The 14,797-nt window shown below is 50.6% G+C and overlaps 4 protein-coding genes across 4 annotated transcripts; 1 reads left to right on the top strand and 3 right to left on the bottom strand.

Annotated features, from left to right (window-relative positions):
- Positions 1-791: 791 nt before the first annotated feature.
- LOC120955529 (transcription factor mef2A) lies at positions 792-8,454 on the bottom strand. The gene is made up of 5 exons (XM_040376483.2): positions 8,289-8,454; positions 5,114-6,643; positions 4,815-4,961; positions 4,459-4,689; positions 792-4,389 (listed from the first exon to the last, which is right to left on the bottom strand). The coding sequence occupies exons 2-5, from the start codon at positions 5,999-6,001 to the stop codon at positions 2,473-2,475; spliced, it is 3,183 nt and encodes a 1,060-aa protein (XP_040232417.2). The 5' UTR covers positions 6,002-6,643; positions 8,289-8,454; the 3' UTR covers positions 792-2,472.
- A 568-nt stretch (positions 8,455-9,022) lies between these two features.
- LOC120957483 (probable 26S proteasome non-ATPase regulatory subunit 3) lies at positions 9,023-10,920 on the bottom strand. Its single transcript, XM_040379705.2, has one exon. The coding sequence runs from the start codon at positions 10,722-10,724 to the stop codon at positions 9,234-9,236; it is 1,491 nt and encodes a 496-aa protein (XP_040235639.1). The 5' UTR covers positions 10,725-10,920; the 3' UTR covers positions 9,023-9,233.
- Positions 10,921-11,078: 158 nt separating this feature from the next.
- On the top strand, positions 11,079-12,358 carry LOC120957485 (calcium load-activated calcium channel). Its single transcript, XM_040379707.2, has 4 exons — positions 11,079-11,308; positions 11,398-11,475; positions 11,553-11,727; positions 11,803-12,358. Exons 1-4 carry the CDS (start codon positions 11,248-11,250, stop codon positions 12,038-12,040), a joined length of 552 nt encoding a protein of 183 aa, XP_040235641.1. The 5' UTR covers positions 11,079-11,247; the 3' UTR covers positions 12,041-12,358.
- On the bottom strand, positions 12,338-14,092 carry LOC120957482 (FAD-dependent oxidoreductase domain-containing protein 1). The gene is made up of 2 exons (XM_040379702.2): positions 12,625-14,092; positions 12,338-12,554 (listed from the first exon to the last, which is right to left on the bottom strand). Exons 1-2 carry the CDS (start codon positions 14,087-14,089, stop codon positions 12,415-12,417), a joined length of 1,605 nt encoding a protein of 534 aa, XP_040235636.2. The 5' UTR covers positions 14,090-14,092; the 3' UTR covers positions 12,338-12,414.
- Between the last annotated feature and the right edge of the window lie 705 nt (positions 14,093-14,797).

The raw sequence follows: 14,797 nt of genomic DNA, 5'->3' as shown, positions 1-14,797 counted from the left end.
TCCATGTGCGACGTCCATAAAAAACTGTCCCTAGCCGAAACGAATGCTTCCAACGTAGCACATTTGCCGTTCTAAAATTTCAAATTTTAATTTAACTAAAACCCAACCACACTATTATCAACGGTACTGCGCATCTTAAACACTATTAATGTGGTGAGTCTTACATAGTATACCTTTTTGCTTCCATTTATTGATTGGTTTTCCTTTTTTGTTTGTTTCTGGTGATTTTCCTTTCCTTAGTATGATTCGTAAATAACTAACAGACTTTTTTTTGTTGGGTTTTCTTATGCATTTTTCTGCTGTTGCTCAAATTCGATCCATGCTTATGCGTTTTTTGCATTTTTGCACAAACGTTCATCGTTTGGGTTGGAGAGCTTTAGAAGCTGTCTTTACAAACAACAAAAAAGACGGTCTTTACAGAAAGCTTAGCTGAGTTGTAGCCTATCTTCGTGTTATTTGTAATTGTTTCGTTTTCCTTTCGTTGCCCCTATCCAATCTTTATGCTTTCATGCGTAAAATACATGTATGTACTTTTCTCCCGTTTTTGTTTTGTTTATAGCCATTATTTCATCTTAACCGAGTAAGCATTCACACCGGCCGGTTTAAAGCTTTAACGTATCATGAACGGGCAACGGTCAAAATGACTGACTGTGGGACGCGTTTGCCGTCGTTTCAGCAGCACTACGACACGAAACATACAATCGATATCGAAGATAGGATAACACATATTCGAATGCATTACGCTTGAGGCTATATGATGACAATACCACCACCGCAACCAACATGCGTGCTTCGGGGGTTCGTTCTTTTCCTGCCTGACCATGCTGTTTTATTGTTTTACCCTCATGCTACTCCCTTCGGCGTGTTTCTTCCTGTCCCAGTAGTAAGCATACATACGTCGTTAATTTAACTATCTGCTACTATGCTTATCCTATGCGCTAAAAACCGTTTTGTTGTCCCTTGTTACTGTACACCTAAACACATCCAAAATGCGAATGATTGTTTCAGAACGAAAGCAAATTTCTAAAGTTCAACGTAAAGTAATGTTTAAAAAAAAAAGCACAGAGCGCACGTATCGAAAGCAAAACCAAGAGAGTGCAATTTTGCCAATATTAGTAGCGCAATGTAACAAACAACACATCTCATTAGAATACAGCATTAAAGCATTCAAGAAAACCGGGAAATCTGCTGCCCTTGTCTCAATATTTCACGATGGCACAAAACCTGAATTAAAATTTCTACAATGCCTGAATGTCTACTTCTCACACACTCGGGCTATGTATTGGGAGGGTGGTGAATCACTGTTAGATTGGCAACAAAATGTAAAACCTTTCCAAACATATACTAAACAATCACACATACACAAACATTATCGCGCAAAACATTATGATCAAAGCGGGATGCACAACACGTGACACCTTTGTCGTGCTTTGCGTAACCGTCTAAAGCATGTTCGAGGAGGGGGGAGGGTAGGTTTTCAACGGTACGATTTCTTATCACGATCGTACTACGCTTATCGCCGCACACAGCAGTAGAAGCGCGGAGTTTTCGCCCTTTTGCTACCCTTTTTAATGTAATTGTTTTCTTTTTTCTTCGAGAGGGATGCTAATGTCCATCCTGTGCTGGAGGATTTCGTCAATGCCGCGCACAGCTGCTGTGTTGTTGCTGCAATTATAAAATCTTTCTATCCTACCCTAACTCTAAGAGGTCACTAAAATAACAGAGTGTGAAAAACCTACACCCAAACGATGTTTGACACTCGTCTTCTCGCTTTAGCGTTCCCCTGCTATGCTCATCCATCATCATAGTGACGGAATAGCATGCTGAACCCAAGCCGAAAGGGAAGATATGTCTAACATTAGCTGGTTTATACGCATAACAAAATAAATCTATCCTTCGTGTCTTTCGATGCTTTGAGGTCGGGCCAGCAAACAACAGAGGACAGTGATTGCTTGCGCACTTGTTGCGCATGGCGCTGAGCTAAACATTCGGCTGGCGAAGCATGCCTATCCTTACAACGGCGCGGAAAGTTCCGCGCAAGAAATTACGGACAAAAAAAACCCAATATGCTTATCTTTCGTAAAACGAGGGAACGAACACTGCGTACCACACTTGATTAAGAAAGAGATGGGACACATCATTGCGAGATCATATGCCGGAGGAGAAATGAAAGGATAGCAACTGTAAAACACCAATACGTGCCCTCTTTCTCTCGGTCTCTCTCTCTCTCTATCTCCATCTCCCTCTTCACCTTGCGGCTCGTACAGGACATTCCGCGTGTTCTAGAACGTCCCGGCGTCAGCGTGCTCATCAAGCACGGTGGTCAGTAGTGTTGGCAGAATGCAGCGAAGTGGACGACAAGGGAAACGAACGAAGAAGTGCCGCTACGGCAGCAACGGACGCAGCTAGTGCTGCTGCCACCAGAACCGAACAACGGTTCGACCGGATTACTCTAACTCCCTCCAATGATTATCACTTACCGCTAGCACTAACGAGATTGCTACTATTACTACTACCACCACTAGTACCGCTGGCGCTGTTGTTGCCGCTGCTGGTGCTAGCAGTGCTGCCACTGAGCCCCATGGCAGGGGCAGCAGCAGCACCACTGTTGCCACTGCTGGCACTGCTGTTGTTGCTGCCGCTGACACCGTCCACCGGCAACAGGCTACTGGTCAAGGGCACATCCATGGAGCTGTTATTGCTGTTACTGCTGCTGCTGCTGCTCACGCTTCCACTATTGGCGTGATGATGGTGGTGATGATGATGATGCTGTTGATGATGATGGTTGTTGTTGTTGTTGTTATTGTTGTTATTGCTATTACTGCTGGCACTGATCATATTGCTGCTGAGACTGGTACTATTGTTGCTTTTGTTACCATTGCCACTTGTAGTATTGCTACTATTGTTGCTACTGTTGCCGCTGCTACTACTGCTGCTGCTGCTGCTACTACTACTACTGTTGCTAGCTGCAGTGCCGCTCTCCCCGGATGCCACCCCGCTGGTGGATATGCCCGCGGACAGATCCACGGAGGGACTTACGCCCGCTCCCGGCGTCGTATTGTTATTGCTATGCGCTCCACCGGTCAGTAACGGTATCGTGGTGGTCGTCGGCGTTGTTACCGTGCTCGGCGACGTCGCACTGTTGCTTATTGTATTGTAATCTAGCGTGAAGTTAGACGTTCGCGTCATATCCTCCATCGACGCTTCCGGGCAATCGAGGCCGGTATGCTTTAGGGAGCCGCAGTTGTAACACGACGGTGCCGCGCTCGTGTACGGCAGCGTGCTGGTCGCTCCGTACACTCCCACCGAGCTGCTGCCTACTGTACCACCACCACCACCAGGCACCTTGGTCTGCTGTAGCAAACCGATCTGGGGCGAGGGGGACGACCGAACGGCACCGGGCAGACCGGTCTGCGTGCTAGCTACCGTCGATGCCGGTTGCGGAGGCAGAAACGCTAGCGTGCTGTTTGCTACCACCGTCTGGCCCGGCACGCCGGTAGCGGCTACCACCGCCGTTGGATGGTACTGGTAAAGTATCGGTTCGGCCGCTTGCTGCTGTGGCTGCTGCTGCTGCTGCTGCTGAATTGTCTGCGCGTAGGCCGGCGCCGTCCGGAAGGCGGTACCGTGCGGCAGGGCCGCACTAGCGACGGACCGGTGCGATACGCTTACCTGCGGAAAGGTGGCCGGTGTACCCGCGTATACAAACTGGCCCGGTTGCGGTTGGACAGCGACAGCGGCTTGGTTGATCAGCACCCCTCCCGACACAACGCCGCTGCCAGTGGCCCCATTGTTGCCGGTGCTGCTCATCGTAGCACCGTTAGTCGTGCCGGTTGTGAGAAAATTCTGTGCCGTACTCGTAACCATGAGGTCGGATGCGGCAAATTGCTGCTGCTGTTGCTGTTGCTGCTGTTGCTGCTGCTGCTGCGCTACCGTCTGCTGTAGCTGATGCATCTGTGAGTATGACATTGGTGGGTAAGGCTTTTCGAGCCGGCCGTTTATGTTGCGCATGTTGCTCGAGCGATTCGAGCGGACGTGTGGAATCGTGGAGATGGTGGTCGCTGGCACCACGCCGGGCGTTTCCGGCGGCGACACGTCGCCCGTGGAACCGATCGAGCTGCCCGAATCGCTACCGGTTGAGTTCGGTTGATGATTCATGATGTCCATCATCATGCCACCGACACCCTTGACGTTGTAGTTTGCCGTATGGTAGATCCCACTGCCACCGCTATCCCGCTGCTGCGAATGATGCTGCTGCTGCTGCTGCTGGTGATGATATGGCGGAAGCTGCTGACTGACGTAGCTCTGTTTCGATTGTCGCGGCAACGTGTTGTGCGCTTGCCGAATGCCGTTTCGCAGCTGCATCTGGCTCAGCATCACCATCGTCTGGTCCTGGGAAAGGCAAAAACCCAACGTTAGATCTTTCCTTGGCCAACCATCCCGCGAGTAGTTCTTTGCTACCTCATCAACAGATTTTAAGCTTTGCATTTGCGATTGATTCTGCTGTTGTTGTTGTTGCTGTTGTTGCTGCTGTTGTTGTTGCTGCTGCTGTTGCTGGTCATTCTGCTGGTTGCGGCTTATTCGATGCTGCACACTGCTCGGGTGAATGCGGGTTGGACTTGTCGTGCGACTGTGGATCGGCGATGATGGGTTGCTCATGTGGGGCGATGATGACGGAGGCGGATAAGATAGCTGATAGAAGTGTAACAGCAGCAGGGAAAAAGAGGAGGAAGAAATAAATTGACACAAATTATCAGAAGCTGGACACAATAGCAACTCAATTTGTTTTAACCATAATGATAGATTTTTTTTGTTACCTGCTGGTAAACGGATTGAACCCACCGCGATGACACGGTTCCGGCTGGTGGTCCTGGCGGAGGAATCGTAAAGTCTGTCTGCACTGGCAGCGAATGCATTGGGTCCAGGAAGTGCGTCGTAGTAAGCGTGACATCATTAGCAAGCGTCTGTAACGACAATAAGCGATGATATTGTACATTAATGATTCACTTGCTTTGTTCGAAAATAATCGCACAAAATGTTTATCATTGAAAAATCTTCTTGTTTGTGTTCTTGGCCATTGGTACCCGTAAAAAGAACACCTTCACCAGCACCTTACCTGCGTCAATCCGGGCAATCCTGCGTAGGTCAGCGTGATCGGCTGCCCGAGCGAGGACGGCCCTTGGGGAAGATTCTGCATCGACAATGCCGCATTCGGTGGCAGTGCATGAATCGTTGCCGTACCGGGCGGTGGCGGCACGGCCGGTGGAGGTGTCGAGTTCTGTAGATGCTGCGGTTGATGCTGTTGATGGTGTGGCTGCTGCTGCTGCTGCTGTATTGGCGATTGCTGCGGACTGTTGCTATGCAACGAATCCATCGAATGATGCTGCGATGGTGCCTGCTGATGGTGCTGATGAAGATGCTGCTGTTGCTGCTGCTGCGAGTGATGATGCTGCTGCTGCTGCTGCTGCTGCTGCTCGAGCGCAACCTCCTCACGCTCCCCCGACCGTGGGCTAGCAGCTGCTTTCAGTTCCAGCGATTTCAGCTTGCTAAAAATTTCGCCACAGTGCAACCGCTGCTCGAACGAAAACACCGGATGATTGGTGGCCATCGTGTACACGAGCAGCAGCTCCTGCTGATCGTCCTCCTCGAACAGCCGCTGCAGATCGGGCCGCGCACCCCAACCCTCGAGCGTTTTGAACAGCTCGTTCGCGTACGCATGATTGCACGCCCGGTACAGCGCAAGAAACAGGGCCATCTTGCGCCGGATCCGCTGGTCGGTCGGTTCGCCCGATGCAATGTCCGCGATGAACTCCTGCGGATTGTTCACCTTCAGCTCGGCACCACGCAGCTCCGGTGCGTCCCGCCGGCCCAGCTCCTCCAGGTACGTGCCGAGGAACCGCAGCTCGAACGGCAGGCACATGTTCAGCATGATGCACATCGTGTCTATTCTGCTGTAGCTCTTCAGATCTCTGAACCAACCGACGACGTCCTCGTTACAAATCATTTCCAGCAACACATTTGATTCTACGGTGCACGCGAAGTTCGGGGTTTGTGTTGCTCTGTTCCGTGTGTGGAGGTTCTTTTCTTCCTTTCTTTTCTTTTTTTTCGCACCGCCAAAAGTAGTGTGGTTGTTTGCCGATCCGATGTGTTGGTGCGTGCTGTGTGCCGTGTTGCAGTAACACGTTGCTGACGAGCGTTATTGTTGTCGTTCTGTTCGACGGTCTTTGTTTACTTTCTCCCTCAATCCAGTAGACGGTTGTTTGACCTTTGAGCCACTTTCTGGTCTGACCTGGTCTGGCCTGGCCCCTTAACAAGGGTTGTAGGTATTCACCAAGTGGCACGCGCTAGTGGCAGTGCTGATGGTCAACCATACACCTGATCGGCCGATTCCAGTCAATTAGTAGTTCACGTACACACCCGGCGCCGTCGTTTGGCTTACATCCATTCTCTGCACGGCCCAGCGTTAAATAGTAGCATGCATTTGTCCAGCTGTCTTTAAAACTGTGAGCCATGTATCATTCATGTCTGCATCTGCAAGAACTTCGACGGCGGGTAGGGGGGTTTTCCTGTCGTTTTACGCACCTCCCCAATTGGTCACCAATCAATAGAGGGAGTAGTTTTTATCCGACGGAGGCGCAATGCCCACCTAAAAGAGGAAAAGAGAGAAAAATAATACAATATTACAATTTCTCACTGCTGCAGACGAAAGCACTATTGTCGCTTAATCTACTACTATTACACCACACCATAGTGGATGGGACCCCCTGACCCACCATTCCCCACGCACCACGTTCTTTCCGCGATTTGCGTAGTGTCTTTTTTTTTCTTCTGTGTACTCCCTAGCTGCTTTCTTCGCACACTCACACAGAGAGGAGTGTGCAATGCTCGAGCATACCCGTGTAGCGAGAAACGCACGCACGCACAAATGTGCAACTAAACTTTGTCATCAGAGCAAGCGGCGAGTGGCAAGGAGGAGTCATCGACAACTGGTTGCAATGCCGTTCAAAATGGCACCGTAGGCTGGGTTTACAAACATGTAGAACACTTCTCAGCGACGCAAATTGAGCGAAAAGCTTCATTTTTATACAAAACATTTGCCAATTGCTACATGAAAGGGTGCTATTGGGCATGTTCCACCGATGGGGCTTGGGGGTGAGGCGGTGTGTGCATGTGTGATGCTGTGACATAAAATTGGGCCAAGGGTGCTGCACTCGCCCGAGCCCGATGCACCGACCCACAGTCTCAGTGAATCAAAAATCACCCATTAACCTTCCGCCTATTGCGCTTGGGCCGCTTGGGCCGAAGCCTTTCTAATCATCCGCCAGAACACACACACACACACGGGCTAGAGAGTTCGCGATACGCACCAGAGGAGGATTCATCATTTCGGCCCTTCCGAGAATTTTTTTACAATCCTCTCCAAAAAATGTACATCCCCCGTGTCGAGCCGATTGGCTGCGGGCGGAGAATAGTTTTATCTTCCATTCAACACTTTGATAACACTTTCTTCACAACAATCCTCGTCGGCACGGCTCTGGGTTGGTGTGGTTGATGTCCCTGAGAAAATTAATCTTTTCCGGAACGAAAAAAAATAAACTGCACATAGCACACATACACGCACACATTTCAACCGTGTACGCACTAGCCCACACAACTAGATACCCATACACACACACACACATGCACACGGGGCATGTACACTGTCAACGAAGAACAACACTCCTTCTCCTTCCTCGGTGGCCTTTCATCCGGGTTGTGTTGAGTGAGGGCGGGGACGGGGGGTGCTTGAACCTGGGACACTTTCTTCATGCAGAGCGGCACCGGACGAGCTCCACGCGATCTCTCGTTCCGTTATGGCCGGAAAATGGTTCACTCTAGAATCGTTGCTACAGCCCGAGATACGCTGCTGCGGCTGTCAAAAGTGATGGGTCGCCCCGCCGCGGATTACTGCGATCTTTTGCAGGCAAACCCACACACACGCGCACACATACACACACCCATGCACACTGTGCAGTTTTCCACAGTTCGCCTGTTTCTTCCGAGTCTGTTTTCTTCTTATCTACTTCACTGGCAGGCACGCGTTCAGGTTCCGCAAACCAAACCAACCCGGGGGAAGCATTAGAATAGTGTTTCCAATTACGCACTGTCGGGTTCGGTTTTCATGCCCATCCACCATTATTGGGTCGGTGTGTTGCCCCGCTATTTTCGTAAAAAAAAATCCTTTCCCCTACACTGGCCGCTGTCGCCGTGATCATCTGTGTGTATCCTTCCGCTCCGAAACCGCAGCATACCTTTTTTTCTCCGCAATCGCACAGAAAAGCAGTCAGGGACGCGCTTGGATCGGTTCCCGCTGTGAAGCGTGTTTTATGCGTTTTGTTTCCGCGTTGACCACACCAATTTTTAACACTACAATTTCCGAACACACAATGGAGTACGCGAGCTGCTACAGAAAATAAACGCGACAAGAAATGTCTTTCGGTCAGTTCTGGCTCCGACAAATCGTTCCGCTTGCTTGGCAACGAAATCTGGGCACAGATTTGCTTGCTGCAATCGACCACCTTTTAACGAAGCTACTGTCAAAAAACGCCAACTTTTAACGAAAACTCCGGTTGGTCGACCGGTTTATTTTGAACATGAAATGGGGTAAAATGTTTGTAAAATTTTAAAATAGCGAATTAAGATGTTGTTTGCTGTATAAAGCAGTTCTTTCATTTCGCTAAACCACATCAACTAGCGAAACAATAACCTAAAACAAAAAAGCCATCATTAATTTTCTTGAAAATCAGGCCCAGTATGTTAAATTTCTTTACCGCTTGACTTTCGGCTTCGGGAGCGTTCAGAAAGAAATTTAAATTTCACGATATTCTACAACTCCGGCTTCATTATCATTACATCTTATAAAATTAGCTTATGTTACATTGCAATTCAGTTAAGATACTTCATACAATAATTTCGCGCAATTTAGTAAAATGAATCTTTCGAATGTTTAGCAGAGAACTGACCACATGAAAGTACTCAAAACCCGTTTTAGGTGTAGAAATTGTTGCAGTTCCTATCTTTATTATTCAAAAAAGGGAAATACGCATTTTGCACGACGAACAAACCATTAAATGAACCTATTTCTGGAGTTTGTGTTTTGTAAGATACGATCTCCAACACTCCAAACGCTTGGATACACCAGGGCGCATAGCTTTTCTCTGATGTTGATGTTCCTTTTTTTTTTTGCTGCCGAGTGCTTAGAATCCATCGTCATCCTCCTCGGCCATCTCCTTCGCCAGCTCCAGATCCTGCTGCTCCCGTTCCCGTCTCTCCTCGGCGCTTTCCAGCTCCTTTCCGTACGACTTGGGCGGGTAGCGCATCGCCTTCACGCTCTGATTGTGCAGATCCAGACAGAACGAAATGCGCTGATGGAAAGCGAGCTGCGGTTCACGGGTCGAGTAGATGTCGGTGCTCTCCTTGCTGCGCATGTACCCCTTCTCGGGATCGAGCGTGGCCTCGATCACGCCGTCGCGGATCGCCTTCGCCACGATGAACTCGGCGTCTTCAGGCGAATCCAGGCCCAGCTTGCGCGCAATATCCTGCGGGCTGATGCGCGAGTACGCCAGGCCGATTGAACGGATCGCCGTCTTGATGACGTTGTGCCGCAAGCGAATGATCAGCGTGAACGTGTGATCCTGACGGAACTGTTCGCCAAAGTTAACCAGCACCTCGCCGAAACGCTGCAGATTGCCCATCCGCACCGCTTGAGTAAGCTGGAAGTAGGGGCCGAGCGAGCGGCGCAGTGCAGCCTGTCGGAACACCTTCCGCTCGGGTATATCGCCAAGCAGCAGCTCCACCACGATCACCAGCTTTTGCACCGTCTGGCGGAATCCGACAGCGGCCTGCTGGGGTGCTTTCCGCAGTGCCTGTACCAGCTGCTTGTGCGCCACACTGTACTCTAGCTTGGCCGCCTTGATGCGCCCCAGATAGTAGAGGAAGCGGGCACACTCGTTGTTGCTGGCCGTTTCCGGAAACACCGACTTGTTCACCAGCTTGTCCGCCTGATCGTACAGCGAGTAGTGCAGATAGTTGCGTAGCAAACAGTTGATCAGCACCGCCTGGCCCTCGAAATCGTTCCGCAGTGTGGCCGTACGCAGCCGGGAGTGTAGGAACGAGCGAATACTTTCCAAATCGTTGTTCAGTTCGGCCACCCGCGAGTGGTAGAAGTAGCTCTTGGCCGCAATCAGATCCAGCGATCGGCGGTTCTGCCCGACCACCTTCGCCATCAGATCCTGCGAGCATTTGGTCGCCTTCGGCAGATCGTTCTTGTCCAGCAGGCGCACCAGCAGCAGCAGATGGAAGTAAGCGTCCACCTCCGGCACCGGGCTCTTGATGGCGGCGCGGGGACGAGGCAGCTCCGGCTCCTGCGCTCCGGCCGGATAGTCCTCGATGTACGCCATTATGCCGTCACGCTCCGGTCCGGCCGGGTACAGCTGCACGGCCAGCGAGCGCACCACCACCAGCGCCAGCTTGCGGCGCGTCGTCGGAAGCGAACGCAGCACGCGCAGTATGAACCGCGGCTCCTTGCTCACGACCGCCTTGTCGATCTGTCGGGCATGGTCACGGATTTCCTGGACCGCCAGCAGCTCCGCATCTTTCTTTGCGGCCTCCGCATCTTCGGCACTTTCCATCTCCACATCCACGATGGGGTCGGCTGGGGCGGCCGCTGCTGCAGTCTGCGAAACCATCGCTGAAACGGACGACAAACAATTCTTTTATCACACACACGACGGGCTACGCTTATCCTTTACGCTGCACTCCGAGACGTGCCGCAGGGGGTTTTTTCGCAAATGCTTCACAAAGAGTAGCGAGATTTATTCGCGATGCACGGACGATGTGTTTTGTGTGTGTTTTGTGCCAAGTCATGGAAATTCGAGCAGCTCCTTTCGTCTTGTCATTCTTCCCGAGCAGTTCGGTGACGTTTATTCGAGCTGCTAGAGAGTGCGGTTACAGCGACGTGCTGAAAGCGTGAAGCGCCCCGGGTGCGTATAGCTTTGCGGAGTTGCTTTGGCAACAAATGTTGTTCCACATCAACCAAAGCAGATGACACTTTTCCATTTACCCCGCACCGATACGGAACCAACAAACTGCTAATCAGCAGGTGCGAACACACTTGAAGGAGAAAAAACCAATTGCTGTGGATTATTCCTTAAATTGTGTATCAAAAAGTACGCTTCCAGCCACGAAAACCTTCCAACAAGCTCGACCAACATGTGGGCCGATACGCTGCTAATTGTTTTCATATCCATTTTCACCGCACTGCTGGGAGAAGGTAAGTGTGGAACGAACAGCAGTAGAACGGTGACTATTTATGTACAAATTAACATGATCAATCCATGTTCTCCCTTTCGCCAATTCTAGGATTAACCTGGGTGATGGTTTATCGCACGGAAAAGTACCAAAAGCTGAAGGGAGAAGTCGAAAAGCAGAGCAAAAAATGTAAGTCTTTGGCGCTCCACCGTTGTCTGGTGCACTTTAGCTTCGCATAGCTAATGCTGGTTCGTTCCTTTTTGCAGTGGAAAAACGGAAAGAAACGCTCGGCGAATCGTTAGACAAGAACCACAAAAAGAAAATCGAACGCGATGAGGAAAAGCTGAAAAACAACAACCGCGATCTGTCGCTGGTCAAGATGAAGTCAATGTTTGCCATCGGTTTCGCGTTCACCGCACTGCTCAGCATGTTCAACAGCATGTAAGTTAGCGCCCTGCGCTGGTGACCACTCGCTGTCTAGCTTATCATGTCTCCACGCTTTCTTCTTGCGCACAGTTTCGATGGGCGAATTGTGGCCCGCCTACCGTTCGTGCCAATCTCGTGGATCCAGGGGCTGAGCCATCGAAACCTGCCCGGCGACGACTACACCGAGTGTTCCTTCATCTTTCTCTACATCCTCTGCACGATGTCCATCCGGCAGAACATCCAGAAGATGCTGGGCTTTGCACCGTCGCGTGCCGCCAGTAAGCAGGCTGGAGGATTGTTCGGACCAACGCCGGGACAGTTTAAGTAAATGTGGCTGATCGTGGAGTACTCCACCAAACCACGATCGGACGGGTTTGACTACCACCACCACCACCACCAATCGCCTTTTGTGGCAACTAATATTTAACAGCAACATAAACCGGGGGCAACGAAACAGTTTATTTAAAAGACCAACGAATAACGCGCCATTTAAACGGGCGCGCGCGTTCGTTACATTTGTTTTCATTGCATTTTGTTTTGTTAATAAGTAGTAGTAGTAGAATTTGTGTGTGTTTCAGCGATCGAGATTAAATAAAGCTTTCGTTTCAAAGATGGACCGACAGAATTGGGGTTTGTCTAGAAAGTATGACTTATATTTTATTTAAGGATTGTAACAATCTTAACAAACTCTCGCCGTTTGGACTAGAAAATGTTTGCCTCGTACATTGGCTGATCGACGATGATCCTATCGAACCCGAACCGTGTGAGATCGACTGTTCGGAATCCACCATCAATGATCATCTCCGACACCGCCCTTCCGACGGCCGGTGTTTGCTGAATGCCTGAAACATCAAAGGAATACAATTAATTTAAAAATCTGCACCGAAAATCCCTCGCCGAATGAATGCTTACCATGCCCGCTAAAGCCCGTCGCTATATACAGATTGTTGTAGTACGGATGCGGCCCCACAATACCATTCTCATCGAACGTATTGAACTCGTAGTATCCGGCCCAGGCGTTTTTCACCTTAATCGCCTCGAAGGCCGGCACCATCTGCGCCAAATTGGGCCACACCGTCTTGTCGAAGAACGTATGATCAACGTCCAAATTGTCGACCGGCGGTTCCTCCTCCGGCAGTGGACTCTTGCCACCGAGATAGTTCCCACCCAGCCCGTCCCGCCGGAAGTACGTCCCGCTCGGATCGATCGTGAGAGGCGTGTTGATTCCCGGTCCTTGATCATTCTCACACTGGAACACGTACACGTACCGCTTCCGCGGCTCGACCGGTAGCGGTATCGAAAGCATGCCCTTCCCCGTCCCAATGCGTGCCATCTTGGCGATCGCACCCGACTGCGCACCGGCCGCTATGATGGCGATGGCAAACTTGATCTCCCTCATCTCACCATCCTTCATCTTTACGAACGCCCGATCGATCCCCTCGTACGAGCCTTCCTCGATGCCTTCGGCCAGTATGTCCGGCTGCTGCCGAAAGCCGAACCCAACCATCTCTCCCTCCACGTAGTGGGCGCCGTACTCGATGGCACGCTTCCGGAACCCGGACAGCAGTGCCCACGGATCAAACCATCCTTCCTTCTCCAGCCCGTGGCACCCGAGCGCAATGCCCTCCGTGTTCATCCAGGGAAAGCGTTCCTTTAACCGTTTCGCCGTCAGCAGCTCATTCTTCGCCCCGAGCGCACACTGTAGTTTAGAGTTTTGCTCCAGCTGTTCCGCGCCCGCCTCACTCGCGAGCAGCAAGTAGCCGTGCGGGGTGAAGTTAAGATCGACGTCGTCCCCCAGATAGTCCCTGCTGTTACGCATAAAGTCCGCCCCGTACAGGCTCATCTGTATGTTTTCGACGATGGAAAACTGCTGTCGCAGTCCGCCCACCGACAAACAGGTGGAGGCCTGCGCGTACGTTGCATCCTTCTCCAGCACCACCACGTTCAGGCCCTGGCGGGCTCGTTTCTTCAGCCAGTAGGCTATGGACGATCCGACACCGCCACCACCGATTACGAGTACGTCGCAGTGCGATTGGAACCCGTCCCTTCGGTACCGTTCGAGGTAGTTTTCGATCGAATTCGCGGAATCGGGCGTATCACCCTTAGCACCTGGGTTTGTGTAACTGCTCGGTAGGATGAACTTTTTCATCCGCTGCACATCGTTGCCGATCAGTTTTAGGGTGCGCGAGATCGGATTATCCTTGTTCGCTTCTACCTGGTCGGAAAAATCTCCGCTGGGTTTGCCGGAGCCGCCTTTGCTTCCCTCGCCGGATGAGGCATACTGTCGCCTGGAGCTGTATGTGATGCGGGGCTGTTGATTTCGGGCCTGCCGTAGTACGGACAGCTTGGAGGATCTTCGTTGCAGTGCCTGAAACATCGTTCCGATCACACTTTATCTGTTTTGGGGTTTCGCTAATGGGAAGAGCTTTAAATTGCGCTCCCCGTTGTTCGCGTTATCAATCGATCTTGTTGATACGCAGCTCGGTAGGAGACTATATGTCACTCAGTGTGTCCAATACGTTGGTTGGATTGTCCAGTCCAATCTTATCAGCTGCAAACTGGAGGAGGATGATGATGATAATGGAATTGTATTGTTTATATTTGCTCACACTATCGGTATTTTTCAGTACGCCTCCACAGATGGTCCCGGTATATTGCAACTTTCAACTTGGCAGGTATTCTCTTGCAACTGTAATCTACTTGATTGTAGAGAGTGTATCATTTTATGATACCATTTGAGATGGTAGAAATAATCTTCCTTGCACGCTGCTCTGTTTTTGCACCGGCTGGTCGGTTTTGTTTACGTTACCTCACAGCCTGCTTGGGGAGAGGTACGTCCATAGACGTTTTCGCTAACACACACTCACACACCAGTTTGACATAGACCCGCTACATGGCAATATAAAATAACAACAATGCGGCGCAACACGTGTGAAACATGCGGCTACACGTGACCTGAAAAGCATTTTTCTCTTTTTTAGAAATTTGGTGAACAAGCAAGCGGGCTAAAAATGTAATTATGGACTGTAATTAGCCTTCAATCGTCTCGAATTGTCCACCCAGCCTCCCAAATGCTGTCATGGCT

This window comes from Anopheles coluzzii, chromosome 3 (genome assembly GCF_943734685.1).
Source record: "Anopheles coluzzii chromosome 3, AcolN3, whole genome shotgun sequence".
Taxonomy (NCBI): Eukaryota; Metazoa; Arthropoda; class Insecta; order Diptera; family Culicidae; genus Anopheles; species Anopheles coluzzii.
Note: the sequence above shows the minus strand (reverse complement) of the source record. Positions and strands in the feature narration are given on the sequence as shown.